The sequence below is a fragment of the Pinus tabuliformis genome, chromosome 4_1 (genome assembly GCF_031772625.1).
Source record: "Pinus tabuliformis cultivar Carrire ecotype Pingquan chromosome 4_1, CPIR1, whole genome shotgun sequence".
Taxonomy (NCBI): domain Eukaryota; kingdom Viridiplantae; phylum Streptophyta; class Pinopsida; order Pinales; family Pinaceae; genus Pinus; species Pinus tabuliformis.
This window is the reverse complement of record NC_142303.1, coordinates 230356688-230381714: the sequence shown is the minus strand read 5'-3', so window position 1 is coordinate 230381714 and position 25027 is coordinate 230356688. Positions and strand designations below refer to the sequence as shown.

At 37.6% G+C, this 25027-nt stretch overlaps 1 protein-coding gene and 1 long non-coding RNA gene across 3 annotated transcripts; both read left to right on the top strand.

Moving 5' to 3' along the window:
• The first annotated feature begins 10373 nt into the window (after positions 1–10373).
• On the top strand, positions 10374–12468 carry LOC149175078 (RING-H2 finger protein ATL60-like). Its single transcript, XM_089419510.1, has one exon. It carries the CDS (start codon positions 10597–10599, stop codon positions 11602–11604), a length of 1008 nt encoding a protein of 335 aa, XP_089275636.1. The 5' UTR covers positions 10374–10596; the 3' UTR covers positions 11605–12468.
• A 1102-nt stretch (positions 12469–13570) lies between these two features.
• Positions 13571–17557, top strand: LOC149175077 (uncharacterized). Of its 2 annotated transcripts, none has more exons than XR_016257962.1 (2): positions 13571–13969; positions 14142–17557. It is a non-coding gene; the product is annotated as an uncharacterized LOC149175077 (long non-coding RNA). The 2 variants fall into 2 exon arrangements; XR_016257963.1 differs by having other exon boundaries at positions 13571–13996.
• Positions 17558–25027: the final 7470 nt, after the last annotated feature.

Here is a 25027-nt window from a genome sequence, read left to right as displayed (position 1 = left end):
CGTGACTTATTTAGTAGGAATGATTGTCGTTTAGCTATGTAACTCGTTCTCTTTTGAACGCAGACAGTGTTTATTTACTAAACTATGGTACTGAGCTGTGAGGGTTTGATTCTTGGTTAAAATTTGTTAAGATATTATATTTATGAGACACAGGTATCTCCGTAAGCTTCAGCTCTGTTCATAATGTTTTCTTTTCAGTTATCCGCCTTCTCTGAACTGGGCTTTGTTTACAGTCTTAATGTTTGATGTATAATATCTCATTTTCAGAATAAAGGTATTGTTATTTTCTTTCCTTTCTAATGATGAATCCATATATTACACGATTCCGACTTTGGTGCCCTCTGCTGGCTAAGCACCTGCTTCGGCTCGGCTAGAGTGGTTCATCCAGAGCGGGGGTTTGCAAGCTAAGTTTGGCTGAGGATGCATGTGACTACGGTTATTATGCCAGTTCCTCGGCGTCCATACTTATTTGTTTCGTATCATTTTAACCGTGAATGTGTATATATATTTCTACTCACGCGACACAGTTACGCGATATAAGGAAATGTTATTGTGTTGAACCTGTTTTGATATCAACCTCTGTAAATCTCGCAGTCCACTTGACCGTGGTTTAAGGTATTACATTACTTCTCTAGGGATAATAATATAGCTTAGTATGCAAATTTGTTTGGCCTGCGTATCACACCAGATTTACCTTCTGGCGTATTTCGTGATTATAAGTATATACTACAGTCTCTTTCAGCAGAGAATACTTGTAAATTTCCTTTTCGTTTTTCTGTATACAAAGATTCATAATTTCTCATTTTCGATTCTTGAATAAGGAAAGAGGGTTTTACAGTATTATTTCCTGTTATTACATTCTTACTACCACTAGGGTTACAATGGTCTGTTTATTATGTTTCCATTTTTATTTCAAATAAAGAATGCAAGTTCGGTTCTGTCTCTGTCCGTCATATAGAATCTAATGTTCTTTCCTTATTTTTTTAAAGAATAGACAGACTACTTTCCACTATTTCTATTCTTTTAGCACAGAGTCATGCAAGAATCTCAGCAGATATACGTAGTAAACCATACCTGCTTAACTGCAAACCTACTTGTAATGCTTGTCAATCCACCCGTCCGTAGGAAGATTCTTCTCGATCTTCCACCCCCAAGCACTTTGCAGACCCTCTTGACTGCAATTTCACTGGCTTTGCCAGATCTCGCTATCTGGTCCTAACCAGACATAGCGCATACAAGAAAATCTCTTTCTTTTTCCTATGCTATCTAATCACTACCAGACATAGCATCCTTCTTTTCTCTGCCATCTGATCCTTACCAGACTTGGCCAACTTTCCCCTTTTTCCTCTGGGGACTCAACTACCTCCTGAAGGTAGTTAGGTTTTTTTTTAAATTTTAACTGCCTCCACAGTTATTAACCATGATTAATCATATGCTCAAATCAAATAGTACTAACACAATTTTTAATTAACATAATACTAGCAACAGAGTTTTATACTTTTCAAATAAAGTTTTTGTTCATGGTTAACTTAACTATTTACCAACATTAACTTTTCACGAGGGATGTTACATCTCCCCCTCCTGAAAGCCTACATCGTCCCGATGTTGCTGCTCATTCAAAAACAATCTGGGATAAGTATCCCTCATAATCTGTTCATTTTCCCAGGTGGCCTCTTCAGGCCCAAAGTGCTGCCACTGCACTTTAACCTGGTTGATGACCTTTTTCCGCAGCTCGATTCTTCTCCGATCTAGTATGTTCACTGGTTCGACCAGGAACTCTCCTTCCGGTTCCACCTGAAACACATAATAATCAGATCAGCTGCTTACTAACATTCTATTTCAGTTTATATTAATTAACAGTCTTCCCTTACCTGAATGTCCTGCCAACTTATTATATGCCTAGGGTCATAAACATATCTCTTTAAAACTGATACATGGAAGACATTATGGACCCGAATATGGCTGGGCAGGGCGAGCTGATAAGCTACCGGCCCCACTCGTGCCAGAATTTGGAACGGTCCACAGAAGCGTGGTGCCAATTTGGCACAAGCATTCCATTGGAGAGTGCTTTTCCTAGCTCGTATTCTGATGTACACATGCTCACCCACCTGGTACTCTTTAAATGTTCTCTTCCGATCTGCAAAAAATTTTTTGCCTGTCCTGGGCCATCTTTAAATTAGCTCGAACTTTTTTCACCATGACTTCCATCTCCTCCAACATCTCAGGGCCCAGCAAGAATTTGTCCTCCGGTCCACCCCAACTGGAGGGTGTGCGGCATTTCTGGCTGTAAAGCACTTCGAATGGGCTCATCTTCAAGGATGTGTGATAACCATTGTTATAAGCGAATTCTACGAGATGTAAATATTCCTCCCATCGCGTAGGTTGCTGCATCACATAAGATATCAGCATGTCTTCCACCACTTGATTTACTCGCTCAGTCTGCCCGTCAGTCTGTGGATGATACGCGGTGCTGAAGTTCAATTGAGTTCCTAGACCTTCAAACAAGGTCCTCCAAAAAACTGAGGTAAATTTAACATCACGGTCGGATATTATTATTTTTGGCAGCCCATGAAGTTTAAATATATTTTGCATAAAAAATTTTGCGATTTGAGCCGCGCGATAAGTGGATTGAACCGGTATGAAGTGAGCTGATTTGCTGAGTTTATCTACTACCACCATTATAGAATCATTGTTCTTTTTGGATTTTGGCAAACCTGTAATAAAGTCCATGGTTATGGTCTCCCACTTCCATTCTGGTATGGGTAATGGCTGTAATAAACCCGCAGGGTGCTAATGTTCAGCCTTCACCTGTTGACACTCTAAGCAACGCGCCAGGTATTCTATCACATCCTTCTTCATGCCTGGCCAGTAATACTCCTTCCTCAGCGAGGTGATTAACTTCTGGTAACCCGGATGTCCTGCATAAGGACTTTTATGATATTCATCCAGAATCTTTTCTTTAATGCCGCTCTAATTGGGTACATAAATCTTCTTTTGGTAGCACAAATTTCCAGCTGCATTCAAGGTGTACCCTTGTTGCATTAGGTGGGTATTTGAATTCTGTACTAACTGCTTCTTTTGTAAGTAAATCTGATCTTGAGCAGCAGCCTCGTTAATCTCTTTGTTAAGGGTGGACCATCCTTGACTAATACCAATTTCATAAATGCAATGCACTTTTCGACTTAGTGCATCAGCTACTTTGTTCTCTTTTCCTTTCAAGTGTTTAATTTCAAAATCGAAATTTCCCAGAAAATCCACCCATCTTGCTTGTCTTGCATTTAAAGTTGGTTGACTAAAGTAACTAGTCAAGCTATGGTGGTCTGTCATCAGCAAAAATTTTCTCCCCACTAAATAATGGCGCCACATCTTTAATGCATGAATCACCGCGGTTAATTCCAGGTCATAGGCAGAATATTTCTGCTCATGTTCTTTTAACTTCCTGGATTCATATGCAATCACCTTACCTTCTTGCATTAACACTCCACCTACGCCCTCTTTACTTGCATCCGTGCAAACTACATACTCCTTTTCGGGATCTGCCACACATAGCACAGGTGCAGTGGTAAGAAGGTGTTTGAGCTGTTCAAAACTCCGTTGACAATCTGTTGTCCATTTAAATATTTTTCCCTTCTTCTGCAAAGAAGTGATAGGGTAGGCAACTCTGGAAAAACCTTCTACAAACCACCGATAATATCCAGCCAGCCCCATGAAGGATCGAATATCTGCTACGTCCTTGGGTATTGGCCATTCCATTATAGTTTTGATCTTTTCGGGGTCCACAGATATACCCTCTTTCGTAATAATGTGGCCCAAATACTGGATCTGTTCTTTATAAAAATCACATTTGCTGAATTTACCATATAACTGATGCTCCCGTAATGTCTGCAACACTATTCTCAGATGCTCCTCATGCTCCTTGATATTCCGGGAGTATATAAGTATATCATCAATGAAGATCAACACAAATTTGTCTAGGTATTGATGAAATACACTGTTCATCAAACACATAAATGTCGCAGGTGCATTAGTCAACCCAAAAGGCAGTACTACAAACTCGTTGTGTCCATAACGAGTACGAAAAGCTGTTTTGGCTATGTCCTCATCTTTAATTCTGATTTGATGGTAACCAGATCTTAAATCGATCTTTGAGAAGATTGTCGCCCCCTTTACCTGATCAAACAGCTCATCAATGCGGGGTAATGGATATTTGTTTTTAACTGTCAGTTTGTTCAGTTGTCTATAATCTATGCACATACGCAGAGTTCCATCCTTTTTCCTCACAAATAACACAGGAGCTCCCCAAGGGGATACACTGGGACGGATATACTTCTTGTCCAACAACTCTTGCAGCTGCATTTTCAACTCAGTTAATTCCGGCACACTCATCCGATAGGGTGCTCGGGACACTGGGGCTGCCCCGGGTACCAACTCGATGGTGAAGTCTAAATCTCTTTTGGGCGGCAGCCCTGGGATCTCTTCAGGAAATACATCTGCAAAATCTTGTACTACCGGTATATTTTCAACAGTAACAACTTTATCCACAGAACCTGCGTACCCTACTTGTACTGCATAAATCTGGCATTTCTTCCGGACACTTTTAACCAGCTGTGAGGCCGTGATTGGCCGGATCTGCACTGGTTTCTGGATGCCTTGAATCTCTTTTTCCACTCCCAGTTCATCACGGTAAGAAATTGTTTTCGTTTTACAATTAATTACAGACCATCGCTGTTCCAACCAGTCCATTCCTATCAACACATCATAGGATCCAAGAGGGAGTACGTTTAATTCCGTTGTTATTGTTTGGCCAGCTATCCTTAATGGACAGTTGCTGACCTTAGTCAGTACTCGTCTTTTGGCCCCAGTGGCCAGCTGTACTAACCAAGGGCTTTTAAATTTAATAGTTTGCAAACTACAGCTTTCCACAACTTTGGGACTTACATAGCTTAAAGTAGCTCCTGGGTCTACTAAAATAGAAACAGGTCGATCAAAGATCTTACCTTCAAACTCTATCATTGTTGGCTGGTAATCAGCTTGTCGATCCTCCAGTGCTGCATTTATTCTGGGCATAGATCGGGCCACATCTCCTACTGTAGAAGCTTCATAGAGCTGGGACAACTGATCGCTTTCCTTCCGATGAGGGCAATTTTTAATATAATGGGGTCCACCACAACCCCAGCACTGAACGGGTGGCCTAGCTGATCCTTCATTATCCAATCTAACCTGCTGTTCACTATATTTAGATTCAGCAGAAGGCTTGAATCTGTTCTGATTTTTGGTTGGATTTCTAGTACTAGCCCCTTTCGAGAATCCTTTTTGAAAGCTGCTGCGATTTCCCTTACTTCCCACAGGCATTCTGCTACTCCTCTTATCTGTCCAACGCTTCCCAAAATTTTCTCCTTTTTGTTTGTTTTGCTGATAACATAGTCTCGCCTTCCGAATCGCTTCATCCATCGTCTTCGGATTATCAAACTCTATCCTTTCTCGCATTGCCAGAGGTAGGCTACTAACAAACCTTTGTACCTTAGCCTTCTCCTCACGAATATACGGCACATAACGAAGCAGGGATGTGAATTTAGTTACGAACTCGTCAATGGTTTGCTGTCCAAGCCGCAGATCATGAAATTCTCGCGCTTTTTCATCGTAAAAGCGTTCTGTCAGGTACTTCTCCTTGAAATATCTTTGAAAAATTTCCCAGGTCACATCCTGCTCACTCACTCCCCACACCATCTTGACCTCCTCCCACCATAGTGTGGCTTTGGCCTGCAGCTGAAATATAGCCAGCCTTGCTTTAAGATGATGATCATACTCGTATACTTGAAAATACTTATTCATATTTATTAGCCACGCCTCTGCAGCTTCTTCTGACTCCCCATCGAAATGAGGTGGTTTAATCTTCCGAAACTCCCCTTGTAGTTCCATCCGTGGTCTTTTTGGAGTTTGATATTCAGAAGCATTAACAGACTTCTCTCCCCGCGTCTCCGCTCTGTCCTCTGCTTCCTCTTGTTCAGTGTGATAGCTCTGCTCATTTGTTACTCGTGTCTGTTCAGGCCTCAGATGTGACTGCTGTTGATGTTGCTTATCAGATAAACTTTTCAGAATCCTCTCCTGTTCCACATTTAATCTTGCGTTATCTGCACGCAACCGGGCCATTTCGTCCTTCAGTTCCTGAACTGTCCTCATTAGCGTCGAATCAGTATTGCGGCCTTCTGCTCCCAGTTGCACCCATAGCTCAGGATTTCGCTGAGGTTGCTCCACATTATCGGGTTGATCCAAATTTCCATGAGGAGCGCTATTTGCTCTCCTCATTCTGCTGCTACCTGCTTAAGAATAGCTCATTAACAGATATAATTTGTTTTTAGTATACTCTCAACTTTTGTCATGACACTATGTATATTTACATTGCTGTGTTACTTGAAATTTTCCCAAAGGTCACAGAGTTGTAAACTTGGCTCTGATACCAATTTGTCACACTCCCATGCTGTACATGTAAAGTAAAAAAATTTTTACGGTGTTATCTACCTTGCGTTAACTCGACATGCGTTCCACATTAATATTCCTTGTAAATACATTTCTGCAGCGTAATCTAAGTTTTGTTTCTATACACATGTATGGTTACACATATAATCTTAAACACTTATTTTTAACACATATTATTATGTTTACATAATGGTTATAATGAATTATATTTACCGCCCATTATACATACACCACTTCCAAAGGTTCGCAAATAAATAATCATTGATCAGTTGAATAAAGGCGTAAACGTATTCAGTGGTTGTAAAACGAGACATATGCAATGCACATTTTGCATTGTCAACCTTAAATGGCGTATTTATGGCAACAGCTATAGTACTCTGGTTTTCATATCCCGAAATTTCTGAGATTATGATACTTTGTCCGGCCTTGGCATCGGAAACTAGCTGGCGATACAAGCGTCGTCCATTTGGATGGATAGACGGTCAGATGGCCAGTGGCCATGTGCGCCCGGTGCTCCAAGCGCCTACGGCCTGACACCTCGGGCTTGCCATTTCGCGCCTGAAGTTTCACCGAGTCCAACCGGCTATCGAACGGCGATAAGAAGTTCACTGCGGATTGAGGGTTAAGGGTACGCCACGAAACGGTAAGGTGAATGAGGTATTTAATAAGTATGTTCTCTCCTTTTAGCTAGTTCTAGTTTTCATTTCAGTGTGACTATGTGCCGCTACAGCTCTGTAACAATTAGCGCTGTTTCGACATCCCTTCGGCTTCCGTCAATACCATGCTTCAGTTTCAGGTATGCAGCCATTGCTGTTCGGGTTTTGTCTTCTCTTCACGCTTGAAGTTATCGAATACATTGGTTATGCGACACCAGTCTTGGTTATCGCCGGTAATATTAGTTTTTCCCTTTTTCGTTATAGTCATTCATTGTTTCACACCAGGTTTTCAGTTTATTAATCGGCTGATGTATTCAGGTGGATGGCTCATCATATATCCTTCGATGACGAGGAACTTCTCCACTCTACCGGCTAGCCCGTTATCAGGTAAGACTCAAATGCTGCCACAACTTCCTAAGTTTGACCTATCCAAAGTAATGGCTGAACTTTCGTTCCCTTGGGCAGGGATGCTGGGCATTACCTTCTCGAGTTTGGTCCCTGTACAAGTTCAGGGTTCTACCTGATGACAGTCGGGTTCCTTGCCCTTGCTTAGGCGGAATTCCTCTGTTAGGAGGCTCTGCATGTTGAGCATTGTCTGCTTAGCCGTGACTTATTTAGTAGGAATGACTGTCGTTTAGCTATGTAACTCGTTCTCTTTTGAACGCAGACAGTGTTTATTTACTAAACTATGGTACTGAGCTGTGAGGGTTTGATTCTTGGTTAAAATTTGTTAAGATATTATATTTATGAGACACGGGTATCTTCGTAAGCTTCAGCTCTGTTCATAATGTTTTCTTTTCAGTTATCCGCCTTCTCTGAACTGGGCTTTGTTTACAGTCTTAATGTTTGATGTATAATATCTCATTTTCAGAATAAAGCTATTGTTATTTTCTTTCCTTTCTAATGATGAATCCATATATTACACGATTCCGACTTTGGTGCCCTCTGCTGGCTAAGCACCTGCTTCGGCTCGGCTAGAGTGGTTCATCCAGAGCGGGGGTTTGCAAGCTAAGTTTCGCTGAGGATGCATGTGACTACGGTTATTATGCCAGTTCCTCGGCATCCATACTTATTCGTTTCGTATCATTTTAACCGTGAATGTGTATATATATTTCTACTCATGCGACACAGTTACGCGATATAAGGAAATGTTATTGTGTTGAACTTGTTTTGATATCAACCTCTGTAAATCTCGCAGTCCACTTGACCGTGGTTTAAGGTATTACATTACTTCTCTAGGGATAATAATATAGCTTAGTATGCGGATTTGTTTGGTCTGCGTATCACACCAGATTTACCTTCTGGCGTATTTCGTGATTATAAGTATATACTACAGTCTCTTTCAGCAGAGAATACTTGTAAATTTCCTTTTCGTTTTTCTGTATACAAAGATTCATAATTTCTCATTTTCGATTCTTGAATAAGGAAAGAGGGTTTTACAGTATTATTTCCTGTTATTACATTCTTACTACCACTAGGGTTACAATGGTCTGTTTATTATGTTTCCATTTTTATTTCAAATAAAGAATGCAAGTTCGGTTCTCTCTGTCCGTCATATAGAATCTAATGTTCTTTCCTTATTTTTTTAAAGAATAGACAGACTACTTTCCACTATTTCTATTCTTTTAGCACAGAGTCATGCAAGAATCTCAGCAGATATACGTAGTAAACCATACCTGCTTAACTGCAAACCTACTTGTAATGCTTGTCAATCCACCTGTCCGTAGGAAGATTCTTCTCGATCTTCCACCCCCAAGCACTTTGCAGACCCTCTTGACTGCAATTTCACTGGCTTTGCCAGATCTCGCTATCTGGTCCTAACCAGACATAGCGCATACAGGAAAATCTCTTTATTTTTCCTATGCTATCTAATCACTACCAGACATAGCATCCTTCTTTTCTCTGCCATCTGATCCTTACCAGACTTGGCCAACTTTCCCCTTTTTCCTCTGGGGACTCAACTACCTCCTGAAGGTAGTTAGGTTTTTTTTTTAATTTTAACTGCCTCCACAGTTATTAACCATGATTAATCATATGCTCAAATCAAATAGTACTAACACAATTTTTAATTAACATAATACTAGCAACAGAGTTTTATACTTTTCAAATAAAGTTTTTGTTCATGGTTAACTTAACTATTTACCAACATTAACTTTTCACGAGGGATGTTACAGCAAATCATAATTTCTTTACCAAATTGAGACACCAGAAAATCCAACTAGAAACAACTCCTTAATTAACCCACCTAAAAAATAAAAAACAGATATAACTTTGATTCGGTAGAATAATGACCGCCACAAAAAACATGGAAACTAGATTCCAGATACATTTACATCCAACAACGACCTCATTAAATACACGGTCGCAAGGGATACCGGAGACATCCACCAATATTTGACATTAAGCCGAGGGTTCACATGTGTGTGACTCAGCACTAAAGTTTATTTCAAATCGTCTGCCATTGTTTCGGATTTAATATTTCGTCATGAGTGAGGTCAAGGATATCAATAAGGAAATGTCAGAATGTCAACATCATGAAAACGTGGAGTTTCGTTTAGTTGACCAATATAATCAAGATGTCTTAATTTTTTGTGTAATATATTTTAATTAGTTTTCTTTAAAACTTAATAAAGATATTTTTTTTATTGATAAGTTTAAAATTTGTTATTTACACATTTTAAGTGTTTTTATTTTTTTATAATAATAATAAAGTTAGGTAAAGTAATATTTTAATTTGGCTAAATAAAAATAAAAATAAATTTATATATATTGATTTATTTTAATTTTAAATTTATCAAATAAGTTGAGAGTTTCAAATTTCTACGAATATAAATTTTACATTCAAAAGACAAATTTACATATTAAATTTCTCACTTAATTATTTGAAATTAAAATAAATTTATAATTTCAAAAATATAATAAAATATATAATATTACAAAAATTTTAAAAACAAACATTTTAAACAGCATATAAAAAAAAAAAAACAAACACTATAATGTGATTTCCTTATAAATCTAGAAAAACTTAATATAAATCACATAAACCTAAATTCAACCCTACATCCTGTAACGAAAATAAGAACCATAACAATAAAAACGCATAGAGTCCACTGCTCCGATAGAGACAGCCAAAAGACACCCTCGTGAAAAATTGAATGTTGTAGTAGCCGCGTCGAACATCACAGCTGGAAGTTGCGGTGAAGCGCGATTCGCAATTTAGTGTCGTAATGTGGGCGGAATAGTCAGAATCGATTTCGATTTCCAAGAAGATAGAGACCATGATCAGCGGGCAGCGGGGATCGAAGAAAAAGAACAGTTAGGGCACGCGGCTCACAGCCGCCTTCTTGGAATTTCCCTCTGCCTTTCAACCGATTGACGGCCGACGCCTTTCTTTTGCATATAAGGCGGCCTCTGAGTCAACTCGAGCATTACAGAATCACAGCAATCACCGAGAACGCTTGTAATGTCCAGTTCGCATACGGCCATGGATCCTTACGATAACTTCAACAGGAACGATAACTATTACGGGGATAATGCAGCTAATTCCTCCAAGGCGATGGCCATTGGCAGCAAAATCATGATTGTCGCCATTCTACTTCTGTTCGCGCTCGTTTTCTTCGCTTTCGGTTTCTTGATCTACGCGCGCTACTTCTTGTGGCGCAGGGGTTCTTCCCGACGCCGCCGTCTTGAATTTGTTGAACAGCAGGATCCCCCGAGGCTCCAAAGAGTCGGCCTCAGCAAGTCGGCTATAGAAGCGATTCCCGTGTTCGTCTATCAGTCGGAGAGTCACAAAGAGGGGCTTGAATGCGCCGTCTGTTTGTGCGAATTTGAGGAGAACGAGAAGGCGAGACAGCTCCCCAAATGCCACCACAGTTTCCACATCGATTGCATAGACATGTGGCTGCAATCGCACTCGACTTGTCCGCTGTGTCGATCCAGTGCCCTGACCGACACGGCCGCCGATTCTGTCGTGGTTCTAGTAAGCAACGAGGAGGCAGCGTCAGGGGGCGCCTCTGAAACAAATCATCAGGTGTCTCTGCCCACCGTTTCAGAGGGCAACGCATCGGTTTCTATGGAACCCGACCTCTACCCTTCGTGCAGACATGAAGAGGTTCTGCAGTCTCCAAAGTATCCCACCCACATGCTTTTCTGGGCAACCCAAAACAGGGTTTCTTCCATGTCTAACTCCGTGGTCTTCGACCAAGGGGCGGCATCAACTTCTCGTAAAACCCTCGACAAAATCATCATTGATATACCCCGAAGAATGGACAGTTTTTCTTCTCCCAGGCTACTCTGCAGCGATGACCAACAGATGTTTTCGCCAAATGGGCAATCGCTTAAATCCCCCAGCATTCGGCTCCGTTCATTCAAAAGGCTCTTAAGCAAAGGCAAGAAGGTCATTCCACCGAGTCCAGATGATGGTAGAAATATTCATATTGAGCAAGCGGATTCATCCGAGAGCCAAGGATAGTTGAAAGCTAGGGTTTATTGGTTTCTACTTCAATGAGCATTAGCATCGGAAAGATTGTATAAACATATTAGTGAGAGAGTTGATGCAAAACTTTGCCCTGCCAAGGATTGATTTTACAGCTGATATGGATGGTGGAATACAGTGGCTGTATTCTCCATGAAACGAGGGGTATGGCTTATCTCTGTGTCTAGTTGCGTCAGAAGGTGATTCTGTGAAAGCCAAATAGACCTCTATGTTTTATCCAAACTTGGGTTGCCTGTTGTTTCCGAGGAATCACTGGGAATGAGAACCCAACAACAACCAGGGCCGTGGAAGAGTCTCGAGGCTTTCAAAGTCCCTGTCGTTTCCGAAGAATCATTGGGAATGAGAACCCAACAACACCTTGGCCGTGGAAGAGTGTTGAGACTTTCCACTTTGATGGCCAAATACCTTGTAGATACGGTGTACTTCACTTAGTTTCTCTTCATTCTTTTCGTTATTGAAATTAATAATCAGCACTGCTACTTGGCGTGTTTGGTATGTATTATTTTGCTCGCCGTGTTTGGTATGTATTATTTTGGAAGGAAGCATTACATAGCATTGAACAAAGCTCTCAAACATACTCACGATATGAAGAGTCTTAGTCCGGAAAACATAATATATGTCAGGTTTATAACAAAGGGTTATGAGAAGTACATCGGATCGTGGGAGGCATAGATGTATAGTTTGGGGGTTGGGTAATTTTTCCAATATGTCATTTAGATTTATTACTTTGCATTTTGTACAATATTTTTCATGTTATTACAGGTTGTGCCCACCATATGGGGAAGGGACAAAGTTCTAGCACTATATTTCAAATATATTTATTCACTTTATTTTATTATAGTTTTTGTGTTTTATATTTCAAATATATTTATTCACTTTATTTTATTAAAGTTTCTGTGTTTTATATCGGGAAACAAAGCTTTATTTTCACACTTTTTATTTTTAAATAATTTTTACCGGTTATAATGGTGTTTTAAACAATTTATGTGATTAATATCAACATACAATCAACTACTACTGCCATGGAATTATGTGTCTCACAACATTATCTTTCCAAAAAGACTTAATGATTAATGCTTGTCATCTCCCTTTTCATCTATTAGAACAAATGGTTCCAAAAATAGTAAAGAGATTGGAAAGAGATCATATGCACACAATCCATGTGTCAAAATGCGAACTTTTACTTCTTTATCTTAAGTTTTACTTAATTCAACTTTTTTTTATATTTTAACTTTTGTTTATTTTATTTTTTTTACTTTTGTTAACTTACTTATTCTTACTATCGTTATAATTTATATTTATTAATTTTTATCTCGAACTTAAATTATTATTATAGTATTTTCTTTATTATTTTTGTATTTTATTTATTTATTATATATATTTTTTATTTATTATTATTCTTACAAGGCTCAAGTTGATTGATCTACACAAGATGAGATTATCACCAAAGTTAAAACATATCACTAAGATTAAAAAAATCCATTCACATGATGAGATTATCACTATAATTAAAAGCACCAAAATCAAAAAATACATCCACATGATAAAGTGAGTTTCATTATAAACAATAAGAGTTCCATTTAAATATTATGCAAAGTGACATTACCCTCAAAGTTATAGATCATCAAATCCGTTGTCTTTTCAAATTTGATGGCCTACATGTCTCAACTTTCAATAATGTGTAGCTAAGTGAATAGTGTTTAACCACCACTAATCACAATGCTTAAATGTTCCCCAAAACTTAAAAGTTTGTCCAAAAAATGTGAAATCTATTCTCTTAACTTTACCATTCTTTTTTTCTAATAAGTTACTTATTTATAAAAAAATTAAATCTAAAATTATCTATTATAAAAAAACTCTTTTTTTAAGTAGTGAAAAAATCTATCATAAATTAGTTGCAAATTAATAGTGGGGAGAGTCATCAAAACCACGTTGGTGGGTACAAAACGGTCAGGCTTTCATTCCTGTCACATAATTCTGAATTTTGGGTCGTTAACTTATTTCCTTATTTCCAATAAAAACAAACAATTTTAGAACATCTCTGGAACCAAACACTCGTATTATTTTACTTGTTCACTTAAAATTTACAAGTAACATACAGTGATAGGGTTTTGATACCACCATGGATCCAATGCCCAACGCATGGTGTCACACTGTATCTAAGTTAATGCTTAATGTCCTCCACATATTCAATGTTGGACGTCTCGTCCAGAGCTTCACTGACTTTATATCGCCGACTACTAGCTCGTTCCAACCTTAATTTGAGCCTCCTAAGACTTAGCCCGACTAAGATCGACTGACTTCATTTTAATGGCGAGATTCAGAATTAGTCGCAGAATTTGTAAGAACATGTCATTCACAAGCAGATGTATGCCCTCCGGATAGTTCATAGATAAGATTGGTGTTCAATATGAGATCTTTCATATTTTTTTTTCTTCTTCTTTCTTTTGGTAAGGTCTGCAATTGCTTGTGCTTTCTTAGCTTGCCATTGAACCTATTCTTTTGCATGGCAGGGTAGATGGGTGCTCTGACGTTGACATGGTTTCCTCCATTAACCAGTTAGATTTTCTTTTTCCTTGAGGGTTTTGAAACCGTAGTCACTCTGGAATGTTTATGGCTCCAATTCTGACAGGTGGTATTTCTTTTTCCATGACAAAGCGAGGTTTCAAATAAAACTCTTAACTTTCTTTCTGGTTCTTCTTATTCTCCACTAAATGTAAGGTCAACTCATTTCTTTCTTGTGTATACCTGTGGAGGTCCGTTCACAGGGATGGTCACATTTTCCCTACCCTTCTTCAGGTGTCGACGGTCTCCAATTTAGGTCCCATGGCTCTAAATTTTCCTTACCTGTTCTTAGAATTTTGGTTCTAACTGTGTCTTTTTTAACTTGGTGCTAACATACAAAATCAACGAATGGAGTTGGAAATATGTGAAGGGTCATTTGCATCATATCTTTGAGATTGTGGGAATAGGAATAGCAGAAGGTCTGGAGGATAAGTATCAGAATTAGCAGAGGCAGAAGAATCAGGAGCTCTACAGGTAGAGGAAAATGTTGGCAGTGTTTGACAAATTGGTGGTGGATGCTCCTCAGGAGCTTGTTAGCCCTCCTGCAGGCGTAGACGGGACCTCAGATTTGAGAAAAAATGAGAAACAAATGGTAGACATTTTCGTTTCCACTTAACCACAGACCACATCATTCAAATTGGGTCCCCATGGATTCATGGCATACACTCATCACAAAGAAGCTTTGCTCATTCCCAGGTTTGGTGTCTTATTTCTATACTCTGCTTTCTAAGGGATCGTATGCATGTTCTCTATGAGATTTGGTGGATGCTCCTCAGGAGCTTGTTAGCGCTCCTGCAGGCGTAGACGGGACCTCAGATTTGAGAAAAAATGAGAAACAAATGGTAGACATTTTCGTTTACACTTAACCACAGATCACATCATTCAAATTGGGTCCCCATGGATTCATGGCATACACTCATCACAAAGAAGCTTTGCTCATTCCCAGGTATGGTATCTTATTTCTATACTCTGCTTTCTAAGGGGATCGTATGCATGTTCTCTATGAGATTCGTACCGATCAAAGTGATCTCGGTGGTTCATTGGTTAGACTGGTGTATGCTAGACTACTGCATGTACTTTTGGCATTAGGTCCTTCGAAGTTGTAGATGATGTGTTTTGTGGGTTTGTGGGCACTATTCAGAATTTTCCATTGCTGAGACAAGATTATGGGCTTACCAAGAATGCAAATGAGGTGATGGTCACGATAGAAGCATTCAAAGCTCTGCGTGACAGAGGGTTGTTTCCTGCTAATCAAGTACTGAATCACTTTGAAGGCTCTTTTGCATTTGTTCTATTCGATAGCAGTTCCAACACTCTATTGATCAGCACTGAATCACTTTGAAGGCTCTTTTGCATTTGTTCTATTCGATAGCAGTTCCAAGACTCTATTGGTTGCCAGGGTAATTAAGGCTTATCAACTTACATGTAATGTGATTGTTGTTAATCTGGATCTGTTTTCCTCTAATTTGGATCTATTGTGATGAATTCTAAGAAAAAATTCAATAACATGGTGAATGGGACAAACTTTTGCAATATTTAGGAAACCTGGCATGCAGTCAGAGGAGATTGTCTGATTTTCAGTTACTTTAATACCCATGAGAATGAGCCAAGTCTTCCCTTGGGTATGAATTGGGCTACCTTTTCTTTAGCCCACAAAGAAGCATGAGTCTCATGAGCTTTTACTATTCAACCACCCCTCTAAGGGGATGCGATTTGGAGAGTGCCCCTAGTCCTTGGACTACTATGAGCGAAGTTGTATGCTAACAAACCATAATCACAATAATAAGCAACCATTGTGTACCTCTCTATCCTATCCATTGTGAGAACATGGGTGGGTGCGATTTGGAGAGTGCCCCTAGTCCTTGGACTACTATGAGCGAAGTTGTATGCTAACAAACCATAATCACAATAATAGGAAACCACTGTGTACCGCTCTATCCATTGTGAGAACATGGGTGTTTACACAATAAGCGCAAAATTATGTTTAAGCTTGAACTTTTCCCTCTCGAAATTAGGTCCTTCGAAGTTGTAGACGATGTGTTTTGTGGGTTTGTGGGCACTATTTAGAATTTTCCATTGCTGAGACAAGATTGTGGGCTTACCAAGAATGCAAATGAGGTGATGGTCACGACAGAAGCATTCAAAGCTCTGCGTGACAGAGGGTCGTTTCCTGCTGATCAAGTACTGAATCACTTAGAAGGCTCTTTTGCATTTGTTCTATTCGATAGCAGTTCCAAGACTCTATTGATCAGCACTGAATCACTTTGAAGGCTCTTTTGCATTTGTTCTATTCGATAGCAGTTCCAAGACTATATTGGTTGCCAGGGTAATTAAGGCTTATCAACTTACATGTAATGTGGTTGTTGTTAATCTGGATCTGTTTTCCTCTAATTTGGATCTATTGTGATGAATTCTAAGAAAAAAAATTCAATAACATGGCGAATGGGACATACTTTTGCAATATTTAGGAAAACTGGCATGCAGTCAGAGGAGATTGTCTGATTTTCAATTACTTTAATACCCATGAGAATGAGCCAAGTCTTCCTTTGGGTATGAAATGGGCTACCTTTTCTTTAGCCCACAAAGAAGCATGAGTCTCATGGGCTTTTACTATTCAACCACCCCTCTAAGGGGATGCGATTTGGAGAGTGCCCCTAGTCCTTGGACTACTATGAGCGAAGTTGTATGCTAACAAACCATAATCACAATAATAAGCAACCACTGTGTACCTCTCTATCCATTGTGAGAACATGGGTGGATGCGATTTGGAGAGTGCCCCTAGTCCTTGGACTACTATGAGCGAAGTTGGATGCTAACAAACAATAATCACAATAATAAGAAACCACTGTGTACCTCTCTATCCATTGTGAGAACATGGGTGCTTACACAATATGCGCAAAATTATGTTTAAGCCTAAGCTTTTCCCTCTCGAAATTCAACTACCCCTCTGGGGGATATCATTTGAAGTGTGCCCTTGGTCTCCTGGAGCACTGTGAGTTCAATTATAAGTTGTCAAACCACCATCACAACCATGAAAATTTTATAAGCATCCAACCCAGACTTCCCAATCCACTGTGAGAAGATGGGTGTTTGCACAATAAACACAGAATTATGTTTAAGCCCTAAGCAACACCCAATCAAAAAAAAAAATATTACTCCATTGAATTAAGGGGTGATAAATACTTGTGTTTTCTTTTTGAAAAAAACTCATTCATATTGGATGAAACTCATTGTGCTGGCAAAGGTGGCTTGGTCATAATTCAAGTATTCATTAGATTATAATTTACATATCCAGAGGCAAAGTGTTTGATTATATGTGTGTAATTCAACACGTTTTTGCATGATTCCCCCTCGTTCTCACAGACACCATTTGCGGGACATAGAAGGAAAATGTTCTCTCTTTTGGGGTTGTACATCAGATGGTTCATTAGCATTTTCTGACTATGATCAAAACTAGGATGGATGTGGAACATCTTTTGCACCATCCTCTGTAGGTAATTTCTCCTTTATCTCTTTTAGTATGTTGCTTATCAGTTCTGATTTACTCATTTCACCGTTTTGTTAAAAAATCTTTAATTTCTCTGTAAGTATTAGTGTAACACTTCTTGGGGAGGTTAACTTTTCAAACTCTTCACTGCTATCACCTTCTAAATGACTGAGGATGTTGCAACCAAGTTAATATGTTTTGAAAGATTTAGTTTTTCAGAATAAATGTAGTCAGCAAGGTCTCATGGTTGCAATTCAATTGATCTTATTCTATTCCCATTTAGATATCTTGTTTGCACACACGACAATGACACTAAAAAAATGGGTGGGTGTTTGCAATAATGGAGATGTGGCACTATCTTTATGTGGAGATTGAACATGCTATATTTCCCTTCTTTTGTTTTGTCAGGTTGCTACTCTTCATCAATGAAAGGCATACAGAGTTATGAGCATCCATTTAAGTTTTTAACTAGATGAAAGTTGTGCCACGTGTTGATAGTACGGGTCAGCTGTGTCGTTCTACATTTGTAGTGTATTCTGCAAAGAAAAGGAACATTCCCCATGTAAATAGGGAGACCAACTGGTCTCAAGACATATGAATCTATTCCACCAGTGTGTATCCTCATCATTATTGAGTTCTATCTTCTAAGCATATATATGTTGTTGTGTAAAAACCTTGTGAATAAAGTCACAGCTAAATTTATACGTCTTCCCTCTTGGTTTAAAAGGGACTAAGGTTATTTAAAGTGTAATGACACTTCTTGCCTTTCTGTAAATGTTTGTTTTTCATTTGTTAAAACTGTGAACACTTCTTGCAGAACATAAGCTATAATCTCTAGCTTTAATGGAATTATTCTCGATTGATACCTTGATTCAACCAGCATAATTCCCTTGCATGCACATTTCCATCATTGACTATGATTTAAATATTACTATTTCCTATGTTGGCCAAACTCAGAGTACAGTCTAGCAAATACTAATCTTCACCATGGTCATTGTCTGTGTCAGTTGTATTTTATTGGGTGAAAGCCATTCTTATTTCTTCTGGGTCGGGGTAGACCATGTCCTCAGAAAAATTGGTGTATAATACTTATCCTAGGTCCTTATAATTTTGTGAACACCAATTATATACGAAATGGTGCTTTAGTAAGTTATGTATTTTAATGGGTAAATATAACTACCTCTTATGTGGCAAAGAGAAAATGTAAGTGCTAGATTATTCCTCTTTTCGAAAAGGTCAGATATCAGGCGTCCAATTCTATTTGGGCGTCCTCCATAATTAAGGGTGCCACCATTTAAGAATGGTTAAATTGTATAAGCCACTTTTCCATGTTTAATTCAACTTCCATCTGTTTTTGAGCCTGTTCTGTCTCTTTTGTGCAGTTAAGTATGTCATTTCTTATCTTGCTCCTTTGCTCATTTCAGTCGGAGTTGTATTGCATTTCGGTTGGATGATTCCTTCTCATATAATATGAGCTTTTAGAGAGCATATGCATCAGGGGAGGTGTATCTTGCATCTGTGTTGATTTTGTATTCTAATGGGTTCTATCTTTTTGTATCAAATGTTCCCAGATCAGTAATATATTTTCATAGTATTCTAATAGCCAAATACTCTCCCTAAAATAGATTTATGGGAAAGGAGATTTCGTGAGGGTTATTTTTTAAGAGATTAGCGGTATCTATTTTTTAAGAGATCAACTACAGGATTCTTGGTATTCCATCAGAAGAAGATCCTTCTCCATTTGCATCTGTATCAAATCAGAGAGTTTATTTTTCTTTTGTTTTTAATTGGGATCTTACTACTTCTCTTGGGAGAGGAATTGCACAACTTTCTGTTTCAGAGAGATCAAATGAAATATATTGATTTTCTGTTGTAACAAATATTTTGTATTTTGGTAATTGTTGAACATGGACAGAGTATAAATTTCTTGAGATTTTGTGGCAACAAGATTATTATTGAACCTGGTAGAATATGGATGTACGATAAACCCACGGATTATTTCGAACTAGCCATGAAATCGATGCTTGGCACGGGAAATGATGTTGCATGGACAAAATGAGGTAGTACTCAATAAACCAAAACATCAAGGTAGAAAAATGGTCATTTTATATTTGATATGAAGAATTCTATTGTTCAAGTGACCTATATTTTTAACTCTTCCAATCAAAGGTGAAGCTATTATATGATGCCTCATCTCAGGTCCCCAATTCAAGCTCTTCTCAAAACTTTGCAACTGTCTCATTATAACCAATATTTGGAGGCTCACTTCATCAATGTTATTTGTGATTTGCAAGAGGAGAGACTTCTCCTACTTTAGTAACAGTAATAACTTGCTTGGTTGTTTGAATCTGAAGCATCAACATCACATATCCCTTCGCTGTAGATGAATGTGATCCAGTCTTTTACCTTTTATATGTGAAAGAAAGAGTGATCCAGTCTTTTACCTTTTATATGTGAAAGAAAGAGTTGTGACATGGCTACCATACCAGCTCCTCCAAATTCATCTAGCTTTCATGAACCCTCGCCCCACTTAATAAAAAACACAAATATATATTTTTTCAATCGATAACTAATATACAAGATGTGTAATAACTTATAAGATGTGTAATATCATGTCTATTACTAATATAATACTAATATCTATTCTTAAGGTCATAGCCAAGCCAAACATCAAATTGGTGTATGAGACTCCCTTGTTTGTTTTACAAGGGACCCACCTCCGTACAAGATGTGTAATAACTTATAAGATGTGTAATATCATATCTATTGCTAATATAATAATAATATCTATTCTTAAGGTCATAGCCAAGCCAAACATCAAATTCATGTATGAGACTCCCTTGTTTGTTTTACAAGGGACCCACCTCTGCACAACGATTTGACTACTAAGTCTACGAAGGCATACATACTCTACCACAACGATTTGACTACTAAGTCTACGAAGGCATACATACTCTACCCCCTCTGGTTTTGAACCTATGACCTCTTAGGAGGAAACACATGCTCTTAACCAATAGGCCCACTCAAGCTATATCACACACAACAACGAATAATGTCCTGAATACTAAGTCTTGAGTCTACTCAACTTCTTGCGAGAAAATGTAACAATTTTCCCTCTACATGAAAAAGGCGTTAGTGTTGACACGGATGGGGAAGAATTTTTTTTTTTTTTTTAATTGAATATATATATATATAATTTTAATTGGTGTTTTTTTTCTTTTTTTGGTTAATTTGAGTATATTTTTGTTTTTTAAGTTTTTTTTTTAATGTGTTTAATCTTAATTTTAATAGTTTGTTTTAATTTTTTTGGTTTCTTTTGTTAATTTTCTATTTTTTTTAATGAGTTTAAAAAAATTAGGTTGTTGTTAATTTTTTTTTGTTAATGATTTTTAAAAACTTTCTATTTTTGCAAATTTAATTTTATTGTTGTTGTTGTTGTTGTTTTTTTTTTAATGGTTTACCAGATTTATTTATTTATTTATTTTTTATCTTTTTATAAATAAGACAACTAAAGAATTTGTTAAGTAATTATGATTTCAAAAATCCTCACTTAATAGATTAAAAAATTTAAAGTGTCAAAAATAAATCCTTTAAAAAAAGGTTGATGCGCCATAACACATTTCAAAATCAGCATGAAAATCATTAACATTTATATTTGATACATAAGAAAATTTAAAGTAAAACCAAAATTTAACTTTAAAATCACTTTGCCAAGTTTTCAAGTCGAATTTTTCGAGAAAAACGCTATAAAATCATGATTTTTTCAAGCCGAATTTTTTTTTCGATTTTATCAGCAACACAAAAAAATCACAATTTTATTGAGATGTTAGCAACATTGCCTAATTCTCTCAATATAAATATCAAACTAAAAAAATTTAAAAAACGCTAGAAAATCACGATTTTTTCACGCCGAAAAAATTGTCGATTTTATCAGCGACACTAAAAAAAATCACAATTTTATTAAGATGTTAGCAACATTGCCTATTTCTCCCAATATAAATATCAAACTAAAAGAATTAAAAAACTATAGCTCTTTATAGTGACAACATATACCTACAAAGCTATGTTGCATACAATTGTGTGAAAACATGTAGTATCTACTACAAACATAACATACAAATATAATTGGCAAGACTCACTTTTCTATGAAAACGATACTATTGGGCCCATTTATACTATTTCCCTTCAGGAGTTATTCCGCAAATTTTAGTTGGGGAGGAAGCAAGGAAAAAAAAAAAATTCACCTGACTAGTTTCTCGAAAATTTCCTTACCAAAAGTTTTGGGAGGTTGGGGAATTATGGATATTAGAAATTTTGGCAAAGCTCTCTTATGCAAATCCATTTGGAGGAGCATAAATGGGGACAACTTTTAGAGCTCTATCATCAGAAAGAAATACATGGGGAATAAAGACCTTATATTCTAGTGTAGGGTAGGTACAATAAGAAAATCACAAGGCTCTGCAATTTGGCAAAGCTTTCGTAAAATAGAGACTTTTTTCCTCAAAAACCTATACTAGAATGTCCAGAATGGAAGGGATGTGTATATAGGATATGATCATATCATAGGATTGGGGGAGAATTTTATTATTCCAACTTCCATCATATTGGCTCTTCACAGAACTGGTATCTTTACATGGAATCAACTAATAGATGAGTGGCAGGGTGGCATCCCTATATGGAAGAACTTCCAAGATTTGGGCCTCAGTGAAGTATTTGCTCAGCAGTGTGCCACTATCATGATGTCTATGAGAGGTTCTGGCATATGCAGATCTGAAGGGAGGGACTATCTAACATGGAGAGGAAATAAGGGGTGGGATGATATAAAAGTCAAAGATATCTATTTAATTCTAGCAAAAGATATCCCCCTCCCTTTTCTGCACATCTTTCCCTTGTCACTATGGAAAACAGGGGTGCCAAACAAAATCATACATTTCTCCTGGCTCGTGTTTCACAATAAGAACCTAACTTGGGAGAATCTACAAAAAAGGAACTGGTCAGGGGCAAGTATATGTATATTATGCAAAAATGGGGAAGAAAACAACAATCATATTTTCCTCACATGTAGCTATACTTATCAGTTATGGAGGAATCTAGCAGTTTTCTTTGGTTTTAGATTGGTGGATCACACAGATATACAAGAGGCTTTATGCTGGTGTATCTCATAGATCAATACCTCTTCTCCTCTTATGGACAGTTTGGAAGAAAAGGAACAAATCCATTTTCCGGGATGGGAAAGAAGAACAATTGCCTGTGTTTGCACAGATCATTTCGATGTACAATTCCATCCCAAAGAAGTTGTCCACAAGCAAATCTAGAAATTCAGAACAACACACGAAGATTTTGATGAGTTATCCGCGAGCCTTTTTCGACAGAGCTGCACAACGGGGGTCATGTGCATGTGGTGTTCTCATATTGATGTATGAAGATCTTCATTTCTCCATCTATTGGAATGGTGGTTGTGGTTCAAACAATAAGGCCGAGGCAATGGCATTGACGGGCCTTCTACAGTTCAGTTCCTTCTTGAATATCCAAATGCTTCAGATATATGGGGATTCCAAAAACATAATAGAACAGGCTTCAGGGAAAATATCAAACAAGAATCCAATGTTATCCAGATGGATCAACAGGATTAAAATGTTATGGAACAACAATCCAGATTACTCAATCAATCATGTGGACAGGTCTTTGAATTCTCGGGCAGACGATCTGTCAAAGAAGGGCCTTGCATCTCAGCCTGGTTCATGGAAAATGGAGGTTCAAATACAAGCTACAACATATCAGATTGAGGATTTCTCCCTTCCGGGTACCTAGATTTCCCTTTCGGTTTTTTGTCTTCCTATGCTTCATAGTATACTTTCTCTTCATAAAAGGTATGTCGGTCTTTCTTTTGACTTTCTTTTTTGATGGGATGGCTTATTCTAGAATGGTCCAATATATATATCCATGAGTATATGGCTCAATCTTTACCTGACTATGCTTCTAATTTCTCCTTCATCAAGAGAATTTTGATTCTATGCTTTCCCTCTGGCACTGATCACAGCTAGTTATTTTCCGCATATATATTATCTGCACATATATGTTACAACTCTTATCAGTCATCCTCTCTTATGTAAATATCTCTTATATGAATATAAATTATGTGCTTTTTTTTTAACTGAAAAACAAACATTTATGTAGAATTTAATTGATCCCTGATTACCAATTCCATATTCACCTCATTCCCTATATTATATCCATCTTAATTATTAAGATACCATAGAATGGAGATTCTAAACGCATTGACCATATGAAAGTGATATAACATGGATAACATTAGATGCAATGGTGTTGTTTATGCAGGTGAACCCTCTTATGTTTGAATTCATGATACTTTAATCAATAACATATCTAATTAGGAGGACTATAATGTTTTGATCCACTTAATATAAGGTATGTATTTGATATTTTATTTATTTAAATTATTTGGGATATATATATTACTTTGGAATCTGTCGACGCCTTAGAAGGATGTGACTAATAGAACCCATTTTAATATGATATTTTTATTATAGATTCATGAGTCTATTGGAGCTCCCTTTCCTGAATGTGACTGCTTCAGTCTTTTTCTCCCATTAAATAATGAGAAATATCTCCAACGACTTCATTAGATTTTTGTAAGGCACTGTTCCTACATCTCATTGTTTCTTGATAATTATTGAGCTCATAATATAACATTCGGTATTGTGAAATGGATAATTTCATGGCTGGCAACTAACCATGCTCTCTTCAATAGATTGAGAAACTATGTTCTGAATTTTGAGCTGGTCTGAATGCATTAACAAAGTTCGTTGTTGAAAAAACAAGGCCGAAGCAAATTGGAGCAACAATTATGATTGGTCCCATACTTGCAGGTCTTACACAAACATTTTTGGATGCTCTTAACGCAGGAGTTGTGCCAACAATTGCAACTTCCTGGCAGGTTAGCATAACACATTGTTTTCATGTTTGGGCTGCTGTTTCATTTGGTGCGTTCTGTACATATACGTGTCAGAATGTGTGGTGTGAGATTGGTAGTTCTTCACAGCTTTTGAAATGTCAAAAGCTCGGTTACCTGAAGACTCATGCAACAGTGTCTTGTTGGTTGTATGATCAGGAAGTTCAGGAGACACAGCCTCTGGAAAATTTTGTTTATATCTACCTTTTTGTTGATAAATTTGGCAATTTTAAATGTAAGAATATGTGTTCTAGTAAGGAAAAAATTAGCGATGGTTTGTAATTGATGCTATTTAGAGTGGTCGATAAATATGATCCTAAACATAACAAGATTGCCTCTAGTATTTTACATCGTTTGTTTGGTAGGATTAATTA

Bases quoted from the DNA above. Each gene is read 5' to 3' on its own strand.
- LOC149175078 (XM_089419510.1), top strand. From the start codon at position 10,597: ATGTCCAGTTCGCATACGGCCATGGATCCTTACGATAACTTCAACAGG.